Source organism: Dipodomys spectabilis, unplaced genomic scaffold (assembly GCF_019054845.1).
Source record: "Dipodomys spectabilis isolate Male_0828 unplaced genomic scaffold, ASM1905484v1 ptg000199l, whole genome shotgun sequence".
Lineage (NCBI taxonomy): Eukaryota > Metazoa > Chordata > Mammalia > Rodentia > Heteromyidae > Dipodomys > Dipodomys spectabilis.
In genome coordinates, this window is record NW_024870876.1 from 2,406,161 (window position 1) to 2,423,779 (window position 17,619).

Sequence of the window (17,619 nt, forward strand, 5' to 3'; positions counted from 1 at the left end):
TAATGCCTGGCTTCCCGGGTTTCTTTTGTAAGGGGTCACATCACTGCACCATGGGGAAGAGAAAGCAGAGAGGAAAATGAATTGTGAGTTTCACACAAGATTCCGGAAAGAACCAGATGCTCAACCATGAATTAAATAATGCAAAACTTATTTGAGCTTTGACATTTTCCATCTCATTACATTTAAATAGAAATATTTTAAGAAAAGGAAACCTGTGTATTTGTTTACTGAGGGCTATTGTGCTTCAGAAATGTTCTTTCTATAAGGAAGACACTGGTTAGACTTTTTTGTTTGTTTTGTGGTGGCACCACTTCAGCTCCAGCTCTACTTCTGGCTTTTTGACAGTTAATTGGTGATAAATGTCTCACAAACTTTCCTAGATAGACTGGCTTCAAACCTGAGATCCTCAGATCTCAGCCTCTTGAGTAGCTAGGATCATAGGCCTGAGCTACCAGCACCCAGAAACATTTTTTGAACTTCACATAACAATGAATATATACTGTTATTTGGGCTGTAACTGCTTTTTTCCCCCTGTAGCACATGAGTGTAGACAGGAATGCTATTGTTCAGTAAACACACTGAGATGCCATCCTCCACTCTGGTGTATGTGAACTATTCAGCCATGTTCATTTTTTTCCTCACTCAGAATAATACTGTAGTGGATAATCTTAGGTACATTTCCTTTAGAAGGGAGATCAAGAGGCTTTATTTAGAGAGGTGTGTTATTAGCTTTCTTTTCTGTGATCTTTGCCAGTAGAAGCTCAAGTAGATTGTCTTTGCTGTTACACTTCAATGGCTTGCTTTTACCTCTTGAAGTTCTTCATCAAACCTTTAAGTGCACTGTAACTATCTTACTGAGTAGGTCTTGCATTTTTATTCGATTTAATTAACTAATTTATTTATGTTAGCAATATTGGGGTTTGAGCTAGTCTTTGCTTGCCTAGACAGGGGCTCTGCAACCTGAGCCATAATTCCTTTATTTATCTTTTCGTGTGTGTGTGTGTGTGTGTGTGTGTGTGTGTGTGTGTGTGTGTGTGTGTGTGTGTGTGTGTGTGTGTGTGTGTGTGTATGTTTAATTGGAGATAAGAGTCTTATGGACTTTCCTTCCCTGAACTGGCTTTGAACCATGATCTTCAGATCTTAGCTTCCTGAATATCTAAAATGCCTTTTATAAAAGATTTTTTTTCTTTTCCTCCCTCTCTCCTCCCTCCCTTCTCTGCAACCTGAGCCATAATTCCTTTATTTATCTTTTCGTGTGTGTGTGTGTGTGTGTGTGTGTGTGTGTGTGTGTGTGTGTGTGTGTGTGTGTGTGTGTGTGTGTGTGTGTATGTTTAATTGGAGATAAGAGTCTTATGGACTTTCCTTCCCTGAACTGGCTTTGAACCATGATCTTCAGATCTTAGCTTCCTGAATATCTAAAATGCCTTTTATAAAAGATTTTTTTTCTTTTCCTCCCTCTCTCCTCCCTCCCTTCCTTCCTTCCTTCCTTCTGCCCTTCCTTCTTTCCTCCCTCCCCCACCCTCTTTCTTTTTGCCAGTCCTAGGGCTTGAATTCAGGGCCTGAGCACTGTCCCCGAGCCTCCTCATGCCCAAGACTAGTTCTATACTACTTGAGCCACAGCACTACTTCCAGCTTTTTCTGAATAGAAAAGTCCAAACCTGAGCTGGCTTCGAACCGTGATCCTCAGATCTCAGTTTCTCCAATAGCTAGGATTACAGTTGTGAGCCACCAGTGCCCACCTGTGTTTTCTTTTCTTTATTTTTTTGGGGGGGGGATCTGGTCATGGGGCTTGAATTCTGGGCCTGGGCACTGTCCCTCAGCTCTTCAGCTCAAGGCTACACTCTACCACTTGAGCCACAGTGCCACTTTGGCTTTTTCTTTTTGCTTATGTGGTGCTGAGGAATCGAAACCAGGGCCTCATGTATGCAAGGCAAGCGCTCTACCACTGAGCCACCTTCCCAGCCCCTGTGTTTTCTTTTAAGAAGACTTCTTCCCCTCTGTACAATACCTTAATAATAATAAATTATATATTTTTTAAAAAGTCATTCTTCCCAACACCAAGATCATTAAGATATAATCCTATATTTTTCTCTTGGCCTTCAACCCATCCAGAATTTATCTTGAAGTTTTCTGTTTTGTTTTTATTTTGTTTTTATACTGGGGCCTCCTTATGTCACCCAGGGGTGGCCTCTCTTGTTTTTTTTTTTCTTAAAGCAATGACTATGTGCCTTCCTATAAGAAATAAAATAGACTATTTTTAGATTTTGCTCTCCATTTTAAGCATATCTATTGGTTTTCTTTTATTTAAAAAACCAAAATAATAAACAAAAACAATAGAATATAAAAGCTAGGCTTCTTCAACCTAAACTTAATTGGTCTTAAATCCAAATCTGCCATAAAGCCTTCAGACCCAAGGGGGAGCCTTTCTACCCATTTCTGCCTTGCTTCTGCTTTGTTCTTTGGTTGCTCAGCTTAAGGCTAGTTTGATTCTAAGTATCTGAACTGAAGTTCCTTGGGAACTAAACATATTGCAGGATACCCATATATATATATATATATATATATATATATATATATATATACACACACACACACACATATACATATACCCATACATGCATATATATGGATATATAATGCTATGTATATATATATATATATATATATATATATATATGTATATGGAATTGCTTTTCAAAAGCTGCTTGGTGGATTAATGATAGCTGCTAGAGTGCCAGTCTTACCATGAACAGCTACAGCAGCAGCACCAGCAGAAGCAGCAGGCATTAGAGCCCCGACTCCCCACCCCAGGCTGGCCTGGTCCAGATCCCAGTGGCTCCTGCACAGAGGATGTCTGCCGCTTCTGCATCTCGGAGCGTTCGGATCCCATAGACTGCTGCAGGGGAAGGAAAACAGGGTGGGGGTACGTGAGGTGGGATGTGGCATGAGGTGGGTAGACTTAGGAAGACATCAATCCAGACATTCATTTGTTTAGCTCAATGAGAAGATGCCATTTGGCTAGGTGCAGGCCATTGTTGCTAAGTTTAGTAAAATTTTGTGCTTGGCCTCTTACAGTCCATTAATTTAGCAGACACTTACTTAATGGCTAAAACCTGTCAAAGACAATCAATTCCAGGAATAAAATATCCAAGTGACACACTTAGGAGCACACAGTTTAGTGAAGGTGTGAGGTAACTGACATTCCCTGAGACACCGGGATGGTTCCCAGGGGTCCCGCTGGACTTGAACTCAAGGGCTGATATTCCAGGTGGTAATAGGTGATAACTAGGGAGGCTACAGTACAGAAAGGAAGCCATACACAAAAAAGGGCAGTCAGCTTCTCAGCTGGCGCATGCCTGTAATCTTAGTTACTCAGGAGGCTAAGATCTGAGGATCACAGTTCAAAGCCAACCACAGCAGGAAAGGCCGAGAGACTCTTATCTCCAATAGACCACCAAAAAAACCCTAGAAGTGGTGCTGTGGCTCAAGTGGTAGAGTACCTTGAGCTGAAGAGCTGAGGGCAGCACCCATGCCCAGAGTTCAAGCCATACTCAGTCTTTTCTTTTCCTACTGTTTCACTGTTGTTTCATCTTAGCTTGTTTTATTGTTTATTTATTTATTTTTATTCCAGAATTTTTATTAAGGCAGCATGATGGTCCTGGGTCACCAGTCAGAACCTTGTGGCCTTAGGAAAGACCACCGTGGATGGGGCTTGCCTCCTCCTCCAGGGTCCCCTGCATCCTCCCACTGGAGGCCAGAGGGAGAGGGGTGTGTGGCCCCATCCCAGACTGTAGCAGCTCCTGGGCCATAAAGATCCTCTAGCTGGTAGCAGAAGGAAAGCAATCACCAGAGTTAGTACCACTTACAGGGTACAGGCCCCACTGTACCCTTATAGTTGTGCTCCATACAGTTAATAAATTAAAATGACCTCATCCTTCAGCACCAAACCCTCACTCAAGCTGAGTGGAAAGCAAAGCAAAGAGAGATCTGTTTTTTGGTTCTTACCCTCTTACAAAGGCCTAGGCCCTTCCCTCTGGGAGTAGCTGGGGGCACGGATTATATAAGGGGCCTCCAAATTGCTAAGGGAAGCCATCTCAACTACATTCCCCCTCATGTCAATTAGGATACTTGAAAGACCCCAATCCAAATGCAGTAACTCTAGAAGGGGCAACACTTTCAGAAGGCAGTGGGGCATTTTGGCAGTTAAGAACATGAGAGCCCCCAAAGAGGGTGGGGGCGGGGTGCTCAAAAGGGAATGCTGGTGTGTGGATTTTACCTATTCAATTTTGTTGACCAATCAGGCCCAGCTGCATTTAGTCCAGGCAAGAGTTGAGCTGGTTAGGGGTGGGAGGAAGAGGGGCTGGCTGGCCATGCAGGCATCATGGCCACCCAGGTCCCTTAGTGCACTGCCAGAATAGGCAGGGCCTGGCCCCTTGGGCTTTGTGAAGGGTGAGGAGGAGCCCCCTCTAGCTTCAGATGTGATGCGGATTGTTCTAGGAGCAGGGAAGGAATGGCAGTTCCCCCTTCTCTGCTTGTGGCTCCTGGGAGGCAGGGGCTGTCCTGGGCTAGAGGTGGATGGTGGTGACATCTGTTGGTGTGCTGGTCTGCCTGGGCCCTTGGCTGCTGGAGCCACGCGGGGACTTTGGGTGCTGGGCTGGGGGAGGGTGGGGCGGGGCTTGGAGGCTTCCCTGAGGCTCTCCCTAAGCTCAGCTTCAACATGCTTCTGGTGGCCCGCAGGCCCACTTCAGTGCCTGAAATGCCAGCCAGCAGGTCAGTGAGCTCATCCCCGGACAAGGAGCAGAGGTCCAGGCCTTGCACTGCTGCCCAATGCTGCCCGTCACAACCATGGATGGCCGATACATGGCAAAGGTGCGATCTGTAGCACAAAGGGCCAAAAATGTCTGAGCATGCTTGTTGACCAAGGCCTGTCCGTCAGTGGGCAGAGACTGTTGCATAATCAGGCACAGTTGCCACTCCTTGGGTCATCTGCCTGTTGCTGGCCTCCAAGCTACGGGATACCACACTCCTGACCATTGAGAAACTGTGCCTCTACACTGACCAAGCTGTGGCTACGCCTGGCAGTTGTGGGAATGGGTGGTGCTGGCCCTGGGGAAGCTCAAGTGGGACCTGGGTGCTGTGATCGCTCATGATTTCCTGGGCCTGATTATGCAACAGTCTCTTTTGCTCAAGGCTAGTGCTCTACCACTTTGAGCCACAATGCCACTTCTGGTTTTCCAGTGGCTAATTGGGACAATAGTCTCACAGACTTTCCTGCCCAGGCTGGCTTTGAACTGCAATCCTTCTATCTCAGTGACACAAGTGCCTGGCAATGATTTAAGGAATGGAGTCTTGCTCTGTTCCCCTCAGTACACAGGCTCAGTCTTCCTGCCTAAGTCTCCCAAGTATCTAGGACTACAGTACAGACCACATCCCTTGGTATATTCCAATTTTATTATATGTTTTTATTTTTATTTTTTGGGTCCGGTCGTGGGGCCTGAACTCTGGGCCTGGGCGCTGTCCCTCAGCTCTCAGCTCAAGGCTAGTGCTCTACCACTTGAGCCACAGTGCCACTTCTGGCTTTATTCTTTTTGCTTATGTAGTGCTGAGGAATCGAACTCTACCACTGAGCAACCTTCCCAGCCCCTATTATATGTTTTTAATATTGGGTAGGATAAGTTCCCTCCATTTCCTAAAAAAGTTTTTGTTTTGGAGATAGGGGCTATTCTTGCCCATTTATTCATTTGTTTTGCTTTTTCCAAGTTACATTTGAAGTCAGCTTGTGAAGGCCCCCAAATAATCATGTTGGTATTTGGGTAGAACTACAATTAATTTAGTCGTATTTCTGAGGAATGACATCTGGGTTTAATTAGCCTGGCATGTAAGCTTCAAGACAGCAGTGAGACCCATGAAGAACTTCCTATCCCTTCCTCCCCAGTAGCAAAAGTGCTACTCATGGTGCCAGGGTTCCTGAACAGCTTCTTGGTCAAAAGGTGAAGGCAGACATTTACCCAACTCCTTGCCATGTTGTATGGGCACCACAGTAATGTGGCTAATAAGGAAGGCACAAAGTCCTAAGCCCCTTTAGTGCCCCTGGGGGTCAGTGATCCCAGGTGTCATGTTCTCACCTCCCCGCATTTTCATGGGGAGAAGACAGACCATGGTCTGTTTCACTCTAAGACATTCAGGCACAGGAAAAGCCAGCATGAACTCCAAACAAAGATGTTTTGAACAAAACATTCTCCAGGTAATTGTTTTTTCTTCTTTCTTCCCTTTTTTTTCTTTAACTTCCCCCATCCTATTCTCCTTCCTCCTTCCCTCCTTCCCTTTATCCTCTCCCTCTTCCTCCCTTCCTTCCTTCCTTTCCTTCCTTCCTTCCTTCCTTCCTTCCTTCCTTCCTCTGTCTCTCTGTTTCTCTCTCTCTTTCTTCCTCTCTCTCTCCCACCCACCCCTCCCTTTCTTGACTGGGTCTCAGAAGGTAATTAACTTAAATCCTGATCCTTCTGCCTCCCCTTCTGCATGCTAGGATTACAGGTGTGTCCCACTGTTCCCAGTATGCTTTCTAGGTTGATGTACCTCCTTGATGTTTGAGTTCTTCCTCAACCCTTTTCTACTGGTTATTTTCTAGAGAAGATCTTACAAACTTAGACTGCCTTCCTGCTCTGGGTCTCCCAAATAGTTAGGATAATATCAACAGCTGGCTTAGTAATTATTATTTTCTAATAGGAATTCATACAACTTATTTCATTAAAAAAGTCTCAGTTGCTTTCCAGAAGCAGAAGGATTGTAACATGTACTGTCCGAAGGTTTCATGAAATGACTATTTTAATATCTAGAACAATGGGCCTTCCCAATCAGCATGTAAAATGCCTATTCATTTAGATCTTTTACATATAGCTTAAGAGTTTTCTTCAAATAGGTCATACACACTTTTATTTATTTTTTATTTTGTTGGTCATGGGGTTTGAACTCTGGGCCTGAGCATGTCCCTTAGCTCTTCAGCTCAAGGCAAGCACTCTACCACTTGAGCCACAGTGACGCTTCTGGTTTTCTGGTGGTTAATTGGAGATAAGAGTCTCAAGGACTTTTCTGCCTGCGCTGGCTTTGGACCACAATCCTCAGATCTCAGCCTCCTGATGAGCTAGGATTACAGGCATGATCCACTGGTGCCCGGCATGGTCATACACACTTTCTCTTAAATGTTTCTTAGATCAATGTTTCTTTAATCATAAATGACATCTCTTTTCCTTTCTGTGTTTTTAAAATAATTTCTTTGGAGTATAAGAAAGCTACAGACACTATATTGAAGTATCTTATAGTTCTAGTAGTCTGTCTGGTGTTCTAAATTTTCTAGCTAGAAGATTATATTGTCTATAAATAATTGCTACCTATTTCTTTCTTTTCTTTTCTTTTCTTTTTTTGTCAATCATGTGGCTTGAACTCTGGGCCTGGGCACTGTCCCTCAGCTCTTCAGCTCAAGGTTAATGCTCTACCACTTGAGCTACAACACCACTTCTGGTTTTCTGGTGGTTAATTGAAGATCAGAGTCTTATAGACTTTCCTGTCCGGGCTGGCTTTGAACCATGATCCCCAGATCTCAGCCTCCTGAGTAGCTAGGATACAGGTGTGAGCCACCAGTGCCCAGCCCTATTTCCTTCAAAAGTATAAACATCTGTCCACATCCTGGTCTTAATATCATTAGCAAGAAGTTGGGTGAATACGGAAAAGTGAAACTACTATTCAACATCTTTGACTTCTTTATGACTTTCTTTAATAAGAACATTGACAATGCCAGTATGTATAATAGGTGCTGGAGCTTTCTGGAAGAAAACTTCACAAACAAAGAGACTTTTCTCCTACCACTTCCATTACATAAAAACAGATCTGCTAGCTAGTTTGTGTGTGTGTTGTGTGTGTTCCCAGAACCTTGCACATGCTAAATATGTATACTACCACTGAGCTAAAATCTCAGCCATAAGTTAAAGTTAACATAGTTTGTGTACATGCATCTATTTCTTTGTAAATACCTGAAAAAAAATCTTGATATATTGAGTAAATCCTATTCAGCTCCACCTCCAATACTGAGGGATCAAACTCAAGAGTGTTGAACTCTCACTTGGCTTCTTGTTCATGGCTGTTGCTCCATTGCCTGAGCCATGCCTCTAGTCTGGCCTTTTGCTGGTTAGCTGGAGACAGAGTCTCATGGACTTTTCTACCTGAGGTAGCCTTGAACCATGATCCTCTACATCTCACCCTTATTAGTAGCTGAGCCACTGGTACCTGGTTATAGTGAGTAAAATCTTAAAGAATGTCCTAAGTTTGCTCAGGACTAATACAGCCTTCAGAAAACAAAAGAAAAATCCATACATTAAGAAAAAACAGGCCAGGGCTGGGAAGGTGGCTCAGTGGTAGAGCGCTTGCCTTGCATGCATGAGGCCCTGAATTCGATTCCTCAGCACCACATAAGCAGAAAAAGCCGGAAGTGGCGCTGTGGCTCAAGTGGTAGAGCGCTAGCCTTGAGCTGAAGAGCTGAGGGACAGTGCCCAGGCCCAGAGTTCAGGCCCCAGGACCGGACTCCCCCCCAAAAAACAAACAAACAAACAAAAAAAAAACAGGCCAGTGTTGGTGGCTCACACCTGTAATCCTAACTACTCAGGAGGTTGATGTCTGTGGATCATGGTTTGAGGCCAGCCAGGGCAGGAAAGTCTGTGACACTCTTATCTCCAATTAACCACCAAAAATCCACAAGTGGTACTGTGGCTCAAAGTCATAGAGTGCTAGCCTTGAGTGGAAAAAGCTCAGGGACAGTGTCCAGGCCCTGAGTTCAAACCCCATAACTGAAAAAGAAAGAAAGAAAAAAGACAGAAAGAAAAAAGAAAAAAAATACATTTTTGAGGTTTGAGGAATAGGCAATGAAATGCATGTGTTTAAAGTGTATGATCTGATATTCAATAAGTATGTATCTATGAAGTTATCACCACAATTGAGTTGAAGAACAACACATCATCCCCTCTCCCTCCCATCTACTCCATCCTATCTTGGGAAATATCTATTGATTTGCATTTTTTTATATAACTGGAATCATATAACTCCTGTGTGAATAGATTTATATATTTCTAGTTTTCACTAAAAAGGTAAAATATATGACATTGTTTTATTTTGAACATGAAACTTTAAAAAAATCAGATCAAAGGAGAGAATTAGTGAGACTGCTTTCAAACTTACTGCACTGTATACAGTGGCAATGCATTTCTGTACTTTGTTCTTCCATACTAAATTGTGATGCTGTCACTTGTTGGTATTCAGTTGAATTAATGAATGATTTTTTTTCTCACTTGTAATCTGTCATGCTTTTCTCTCTCAGTGTTCTGTGACTTGGTTTTTGCAGTTTTGATTTGGTCTCATGATCTCTTTAATTTTCCCTATGTGTCATTATCATTTCTTATATAGTTTCTCAAAATACTGACAAATGGTTTAGCAATTTTGACATCTTAAATAAGTTAAAGCTCCTATTAGTGAGGGTTCAGAAGCTGGATGTGGTGGCCCAAACCTATAATCCTAGCTATTTGAGACATAGAGATACAGTAATCTCAGTAGAGGTCAGTCTACTCTAAAGGGGCTTGTAGAACACCTGCAAGTGCAAGGCCCTGAATTCAACTGCAAACAAAAAGTTCAGATAAAAATTTGTTCCCATAAGAACTTTCTAACAACCTATTACCACTCTCAACTTTTAAATTAATGGGCCAGGCTGTCACTCAGTTCATGCTGAAGTGTTTGGAGCTGAGCTGTTGAGAAATCAGAGAACCAGAGGAGAAACTGAAGTATTGATAGACCACCAACTTTCAAATGAAGGCAAATACCAGGCCAGTAGATGAAGGGCTTGCTTACATATGTACACAGGAAACTGGATTTCAATCCAACACCATAAAATAAAATAAAAATAAAAAGCAAATTGTGCTAACTGTTGATGTTATGTGATTAACACATAGGCATATAAAATATATTATTCTCTCTATAATGTAAGTGTATTTGGAAACTTCCTTAGTAAAGTTTCTTAAATCAATAATTCAACTTGATTTTTTAAAATCTGTTGAGATTAGCACATGAGTTTCCTCCTTTAAACAGTGAAGTAAATCATATTCTTGCATTTCTTAATGTTGAGTCACACTTATTTTAATAAGAAACTCTTTTTAGGTCTAACAGCTATTCTTTCAGTGTGCTACTGAATTCGATTTGGTGACATTTACAAGTTTTAAAATCTACCCACCTACCGCCTATCTATCTACCCACTCACTTATCTACCTACCTATTCTTATCCCTACAAGGGAATTATTCTTTCCCTGAAAATTGGTAGAATGTGCCTGTAAAATGACTAGATTCTTTTAGCTTATTGACTATGTTTTCAATATCTCTTTTGATTTCTGTTCTTTTCATACTTTTTTCTTTTTTTGAATCGTGTGTGTGTGTGTGTGTGTGTGTGTGTGTGTGTGTGTATGTGTGTGTGTGTGTTTGGGGGTGGGGTAGTACCGGGTTTAAAGGCATGGCTTTGTGTTCTTTCAACAACTTGCTTGCTTGACTGGTGCTCTGACACATGAGCCATGCCTTCACCCTGGCTTTCTGCCAGTTAATTTGGAGATGGAGTCTTAAGCAATTTTTTTTGTCCAGCCTAGCTTCTTCAAACCACAATCCTCTGAATGACAGTCTCCTGAAGAGCTAGGCTTACAGGCCTGAGCCAATGATGCTTAAAGTCATCTAGTTTTCATACTAATTATAACTTACTGTTATTAATCATAATTGGCAGAACAAGTTACATTATTGCATGCTTATTTAAGAGACAAATATGTAGTTGCTTTGGAGATGCATAGTGTCATCACAAGTAGCAGAAAATAAATGTCTTAAATATAGTAGGTAGTCAATATAAAGTTTAGTAATATATATTAAATAAATCCTACCTGTTTACAATATTTTAAAATATGCCATTGGTGTGCCATTAATTCAGCCAGTCTTTTCAGACATTGATCTATGGTCTGATTAGTTAAACTAGCCTCATACATCTTTTCCTTTTCCTTTTCCTTTGTCCTATCTGGGGAAGAGCTCTAAACATCTCATTTCTATGTTTTATTTTTCAACACAAGATCCATGCTACATGATATTGCTGGTCTAGTCCTCTTGTGGTAAGTGTTTGAGAGAGAATTCAGGGCCCCATTTCACTGTCTATCAGGAAATCTCAAGCATGTCACATCCCTCAGCGTTTAGGTACTGGCTGCCTTTGCCTGCCAGTGCTGAGGCTGAGAATTTAGATAGATATAAAATCAATGTTGGCAATCTCAGATGCTTTGCTTTATAATTTATGGCACTGTAAAAGCAGCCTGAGGAAATGAGATTAATTCAAGTTGATAGCTATTGAGTGTTTCCGATTTTAATTAAGAGATAATCTTGTTCAAACTTGGTTCTTCCAAATTCCTAGGAACCCAGTGTTTAAGGAGGTTCAAAGTTCAACTAAAAGCAAGACATACTTTTAATCTTGATTGCAATCTTTTAGTAATATAGAATTGAAAGCAGTAGCTAGTTAGGAAAACATGTAGACTAACTGTAATTCACTCAGAACTTATTTCATTCCCACCCACCCCCTCTCTTTTTTCAGTCGTGAGGCTTGAACTCTGGGCCTGGGTGCTGTCCCTGAGCTCTTCAGCTCAAGGCTAGTGCTCTACCACTTTGAGCCACAGCGCCACTTCTAGTTATTTCATTTTCTGAAGCATTTAAACTTACTGGCAAGATTCCATTAATATCTGTTTATTATTTCCAAATTCTGGAGATAGCCATTATTTAATTACACGCTGGATTATGATGAAACATCAAGTATTGTGAGTAGGGAGAAATTTAATCTCTTAATGCCTATGACCCAAGTTCTTCTCTCATGAGCATATAATTCAAAAAGGAAATCCCAATGAAAGAAAACCAAGAACCTAAAAAAGACAGAAATTCAAAACCATCCTCGAAGAACCTTAGAGACAGGGAGCTTCCAATAGGCAACTGCATAGAGCAACTTACAAGGGTAAACCAGAATGAAAGAAAACTTAAAAAGTCAAATTCCCTTGGAGGAGACTGGATGCATTTTATAGTCCTATAGTACTTTTGCTTTAACTTATCTTGGCTGTTGAGATGTTTATCTTTGGAAAAAACTTCTAGGTATATCCTGGGTTGCCTAGACAACCAGGCCTCCTTTAATTCTTTGTCGGAATGAAGTACTCCTCAGAGTATTCACCAGTACTCTCTTTGTTGCCTGCTTTATTTAGACACTGACTTTTAACATGTATCAAAGAAAATTTGTAGGAGGCCTTTGGTTTGGACTGAGCTGTACCAGAAATAGCAGACCAAAGCAAACTAGAATGACTCTTACGGAGGTTCTGTCCCACTAAGAAAAACTAAGTCATCTAGCTAGCCTTCTGAGAAGACCAGAGATGGAAAGATCTAGCTTAAGAAGCTCCTTCTGTGTTATCTTTTACAAGGAAAGTAACAAGTAACTTTGACATAATCATCTTACTTTTTGTACTTATTTCAGTTCCTCATCCTTTTTTTCCATCTATAAAGCCATCTCCCCCTGCTTAGGTCCTAGTAACACTGATTCTTACATAGAAGGAGGTATTGCACAATTCTTGAATTCAGATCTTGAAACTAAATCTGTTGTAATTCTGTCTTGTGACACATTATACCTACTTATAACTTCATTTTGTTATCTGATTCTTCATCCATTTTCTTGCTTGCATTGTAAACCCTACTATAGGCTTTGCCATTTCTCTATCCAAACCCTCTCTCCTATTTCTACTCCTGGCTCCTGTGTTTTCTTGATTTATCCCACTTATCACTTTCTGTCCAGAAAGTTGTACAATTTTACATATACACTAAAAACTATAAGTTTGAAGTGTTTGAATCCAAATTGAAGTTGGTCTGGAAACTCTGGTCAAAGTGAGTTGGTGATGGTGGGTAGATTCCGTGAGATTCTATTTTGACCATGCACTTTGTTTAAGTAAAGGCAAAAACAAATATCAAAAATCTAAAAACATAAGGATGAGCTCAAGACCAAGGTTTAAGTATACCTCCCAAACAGAAAGGCAAGGAAAAGGTCAGTAAATAGATGGAGTGGAAGTTGTAGACCACTGATCAGTTCATGTAACAGGAACAAGCAATCATAATCCATAAGGTAAAAAAGACTAAAGTCAATTCAGGCTAAATGGGAAACAGAATTGCATTCACTGTTTTAAAAGTAAAAATGAGGCAGGTTCCTTTGGCTCAAGCCTGTAATCCTAGCTCATCTAACTGTAACCCCTCTGTACAATATCTTTACAATAAAAAATATATTAAAAATCAATGGCTTCTCTGTATGCCAATAATGAGAAGAGTGGCTGAAATCAGGAAAGCAACTCCTTTTGTAATAGCCCTACCAAAAAAAAACAACAACAACTAAGAGTTAACTAAAAAAGTGAAGGACCTCTATGATAAAAACTTTAAAAACCTGAAAAAGAAAATTAAAGCAGATCTAAGAAAGTGGAAAAACCTCCCATGCTCCTGGATTGGGAGGAGTAACATCATGAAAATGGCAATCTTGCCAAAGGTTATCTACAAATTCAATGCAATACCTTTCAATATCCCAACCTCATTCTTCAATGAAATAGAAGAAGCAATCCAAAAATTCATATGGAACAATAAAAGACTCCAAATAGCAAAAACAATCCTTTGCAGAAAGAACAGTGCTGGAGGAATATCAATACCAAATTTCAAACTCTACTACAAAGCAATAGTAATAAAAACAGCTTGGTACTGGCACAAGAACAGACCTGAGGATCAATGGAATAGAACTGAAGACCCAGAAATGAACCCACAGCCCTACAGCCACCTAATCTTCAATAAGGGAGCTAAAAAAATAGAATGGAAGAAAGACAGCCTCTTCAGTAAATGGTGCTGGAAAAATTGGTTATTCACCTGTAGAAAACTAAAGCTAGACTCTTATATATCATTCTGCACCAGAATCAACTCCAAATGAATCAAAGACCTCGGAGTCAAAGCAGACACCCTGAAAACATTACAGGAAGGAATAGGAGAATCTCAAGGGCTCCTTGACACAGGCAGAAATTTTCTTAATAAAGACCTAGAAACAGAACAAATCAAAGATAGTTTGGAAAATAGGATTGCATGAAACTGTAGAGTTTCTGCATGGCAAAGGACATAGCTAGCAAGATCAATAGAAAGCCCACAGATTGGGAGAAGATCTTCACTAGCCATACAATGGACAAGGGTCTCATATCTAAAATATACTTAGAACTCAAAAAATTAAATCCCCCAACAACAAATCCTCAAAGAAACAACCTCCCAATTAATAAGTGGTCTAAAGACTTAAAGAGAGAATTCTCTGAAGAGGTAATAAGAATGGCTAATAGACACATGAAGAAATGCTCAACTTCTCTAGCAGTAAAAGAAATGCAAATCAAAACAACATTGAGATTCCACCTCATCCCAGTTAGAATGGCTATAATCAAGAGATCTAATAACAACAGATGCTGGAGGGGATGTGGACAGAAGGGAACCCTACTGCATTGTTGGTGGGAGTGTAAACTTGTTCAACCACTCTGGAAAGCAGTATGGAGGTTCCTCAAAAGACTCCACATAGAGCTCCCCTATGACCCAGTAATACTACATTGGGCATTTACCCAAATGATCACAAACAAAGCCATACTAAAGCTACCAGCACAACTATGTTTATTGCAGGATTATTTACCATAACTAAGATATGGAACCAACCCAGATGAATGGATCAAGAAAATATGATGTATAGATATAGATATATAGATATAGATATAAAATGGAATTCTATGTCTCCATCAGAGAGAACGATACTACCCATTTGTTAGGAAATGGAAAGACTTGGAAAAAATTATATTATGTGAAGTAAGTTGGGCCCAAAGGAACATAGTCCCATGGTTTACCTTATTTGCAATAACTAATATATGTCTAGGACAAGCAGAAAAAGTCAAAAGCTATGTACATATGACCATATAAGATGGTGCTAAGTGAAATGAACCCAAGATAGGGACACGAGGTTTTATCTTTGTTACTGTTGTTTTTAATGTACTTATAATGTACTGTGTAATTTTTTTTCTTTTGTATGCTAATCCCTGTATTCACTAGATTTGATTCCGGTGCCCTGCATCTTGTATATACATTTTTCTAATTTGGGGAGGGGAAGGGAAATAACAAAATGCTGAAATAAGGATACAGGTTGACCCACTGTAACAATGAGATGTACAAGATACTATGCAGGTGGGGAGGGAAGGGATGGTAGGGGATATCAAAGGAGGGGGTAACAATGTTTGATAGGAAATGTACTCATTGCCTTTAACTGTAACCCCTCTGTTCAGTATCTTTACAATAAGAAATATATATTAATAAAAGAAAAAAAGAAAGAATGGCTGTAAAATTTCCCAACTGGATCTCATCTATGTAAGTACAATCAACCGTAATTAGAAAAACAGAGAAATCTACTCTCAGACATATCGTCAAAATGTTTAAAAATATAAAGAGATTAAAGTGGTAGAAAAAAATAGGTTAGCATGAACAAGAGCAAGATTAATAGCTGACTTTTTGCATAAAGAAGACAACAAGAAGCAGTTAGGCAACATATTCAAAATGCTATAAGAAAAACTGTTAAACAAGATTCTTATATTCAGCAGAGCAATCTTTAAAAAAGGAAGGCAAACTATATTTGCAGGTAAGTTAAAAAGGGAGAAAATTTGTTGTAAACTGAGCTCTCTTTACAAGACATACTGAAGGAAGAATTCAAAGGAAGTGATACTAGACAGTAAATCTAAGAGAGGAGAGAGAGAGAGAGAGAGAGAGAGAGAGAGAGAGAGAGAGAGAGCGCAAGGGAGTGTGTGCTCCAGTAAATGTGATTATCTAAGTAAAAATGAAAGACAGCATGATGACATGTTTTACTTCTACTTGATTTGAAAAGCAGTCGCACAAACTAATATATAAAAAGATGTTACATTCAACAATAATAACAGAGAGGAAGAAGGCAGAAATAAAGTTTTAGTGCAATATGGAAATGGTAACAGAAAGGAATTCAAATTCCCAGAAAGAGAGGAAGAAAATTAGAAGTAATGAATAATATTTTTAAAGGGAACTATATCTATGCATCTTTACCTATATTTCTTTTCTTAGCCTCTTTAAAAGATATATAAAAAGCAATACTTATATATAACAATGTATTTCTGAATTTGTAACATACTTAATATACATATCAATAACTATAGCAAAAAATAAAAACAGGAGGGAAGACAGCTTATACAAGAAGTGAAGTTTTTAAGTTAGTACATACCTGAAGTTGATTCTGATGTACAAAAGATGTGTATTATAAACCCAATAGAGGACATTAAAAAAATTAGATGGAAAACATTAAAAAAGAAAAAAAAAAAGGAAAAAGGAAGGAAGGGAGGAAAATAGATCTTGCTGGGTGTCTGGTCCAAGCATGTACTTAGCTTCAGGAGGCTGAGGTCCGAGGCTCCTGGTTGGAAGCCAGCCCAGGCACAAAAGTCCATGAGACTCTAATCTCCAATTAACCACCAAAAAGTCCGAAGTGGAACTGTAACTCAGGTGGTAGAGCACTACCACTGAGCACTCCACTAGCCCTGAGTTCAAGCCCCATGACTAGCATACACACACACACACACACACACACCATATAAATAAATAAATAAATATATGTATGTATATATATATATTTGCCTTTAGATTTTATGGGTCACCTTTACTTTTTGTTAACTGTGCATTTAATTAATTTTTCAGTTTGTGTCCATTATCCCTTTCCATCTACTTTCTCTAAAGCTACTTTGTACTAAAGTCTTAGTCTATTTAATTTCTGTCATTACTGTTTTCTAATAAATTCATTTAGGGCTATATATTCTTATACAATTACTGCTTGTATCCAATGTATTTTTGACATATAGCACCATTTTTAGTTCCAAATAGCTCAGATCTATTTTCAGCCCAGTTCCAATACCTCAGATCTAATTTCAGCTCAGATCTCTTTTATGTAAAGATTTTTAGAAGTTTATTTTTTATTTCTTGCCTGACCCGACAAGTTTATTTATTTTTTACAGTGTGATTAGAAAATGAGGCCTATACTTTTTCAACACTCCCAAGTGTGTTGAGATTTCTCTGAAGTCTTATTTGACAGTTTTTCCTTTTCTAGAGTGTTACATAAATGAAATCATACAGAATCTAGGCTTTTGAGTTTAGCATCTTTCACTTAATATAATGCTTTTAAAATTCAACTATGTTCTTGCTACACTGTTCCTCTGTATTGTGGATGACATTCAATTAAAAAGCTATATCTGTTTATCCAGGCACCTGCTAGTGGTCATTTGGTTTATTTCCTGGTTTTGTGGGGGTTGGTGGTGGTGGCATTTGTGTATATAATTACTAACAAGGCTATAAATATTGTGCAGAGATTTCTGTGGGGGTGAAAGTTTTCATTTCTTTTGGGTAAAAATACTAGATCATATGGTAAATGCACACTTACTGATTTTATTAGAAAATTCCGAGCTACCTGTCAAAGTAGCTGTATCT

The 17,619-nt window shown here is 39.7% G+C and overlaps 1 protein-coding gene and 1 pseudogene across 2 annotated transcripts in view; both read right to left on the minus strand.

Annotated features, from left to right (window-relative positions):
* The window catches only part of Rgs20 (regulator of G protein signaling 20), a 91,335-nt gene that overhangs the window by 15,837 nt on the left and 57,879 nt on the right, over positions 1–17,619 (minus strand). Inside the window, exon 4 of one of the 2 annotated variants that reach the window (XM_042696144.1) lies at positions 2,745–2,893. In XM_042696144.1, coding sequence (XP_042552078.1) covers positions 2,745–2,893 — 149 coding nt within the window. Of the gene's footprint in view, positions 1–2,744; positions 2,897–17,619 lie in introns of both variants that reach the window. The other variant, XM_042696145.1, reaches the window with a different exon arrangement.
* On the minus strand, positions 4,566–4,940 carry LOC122121942 (annotated as a pseudogene).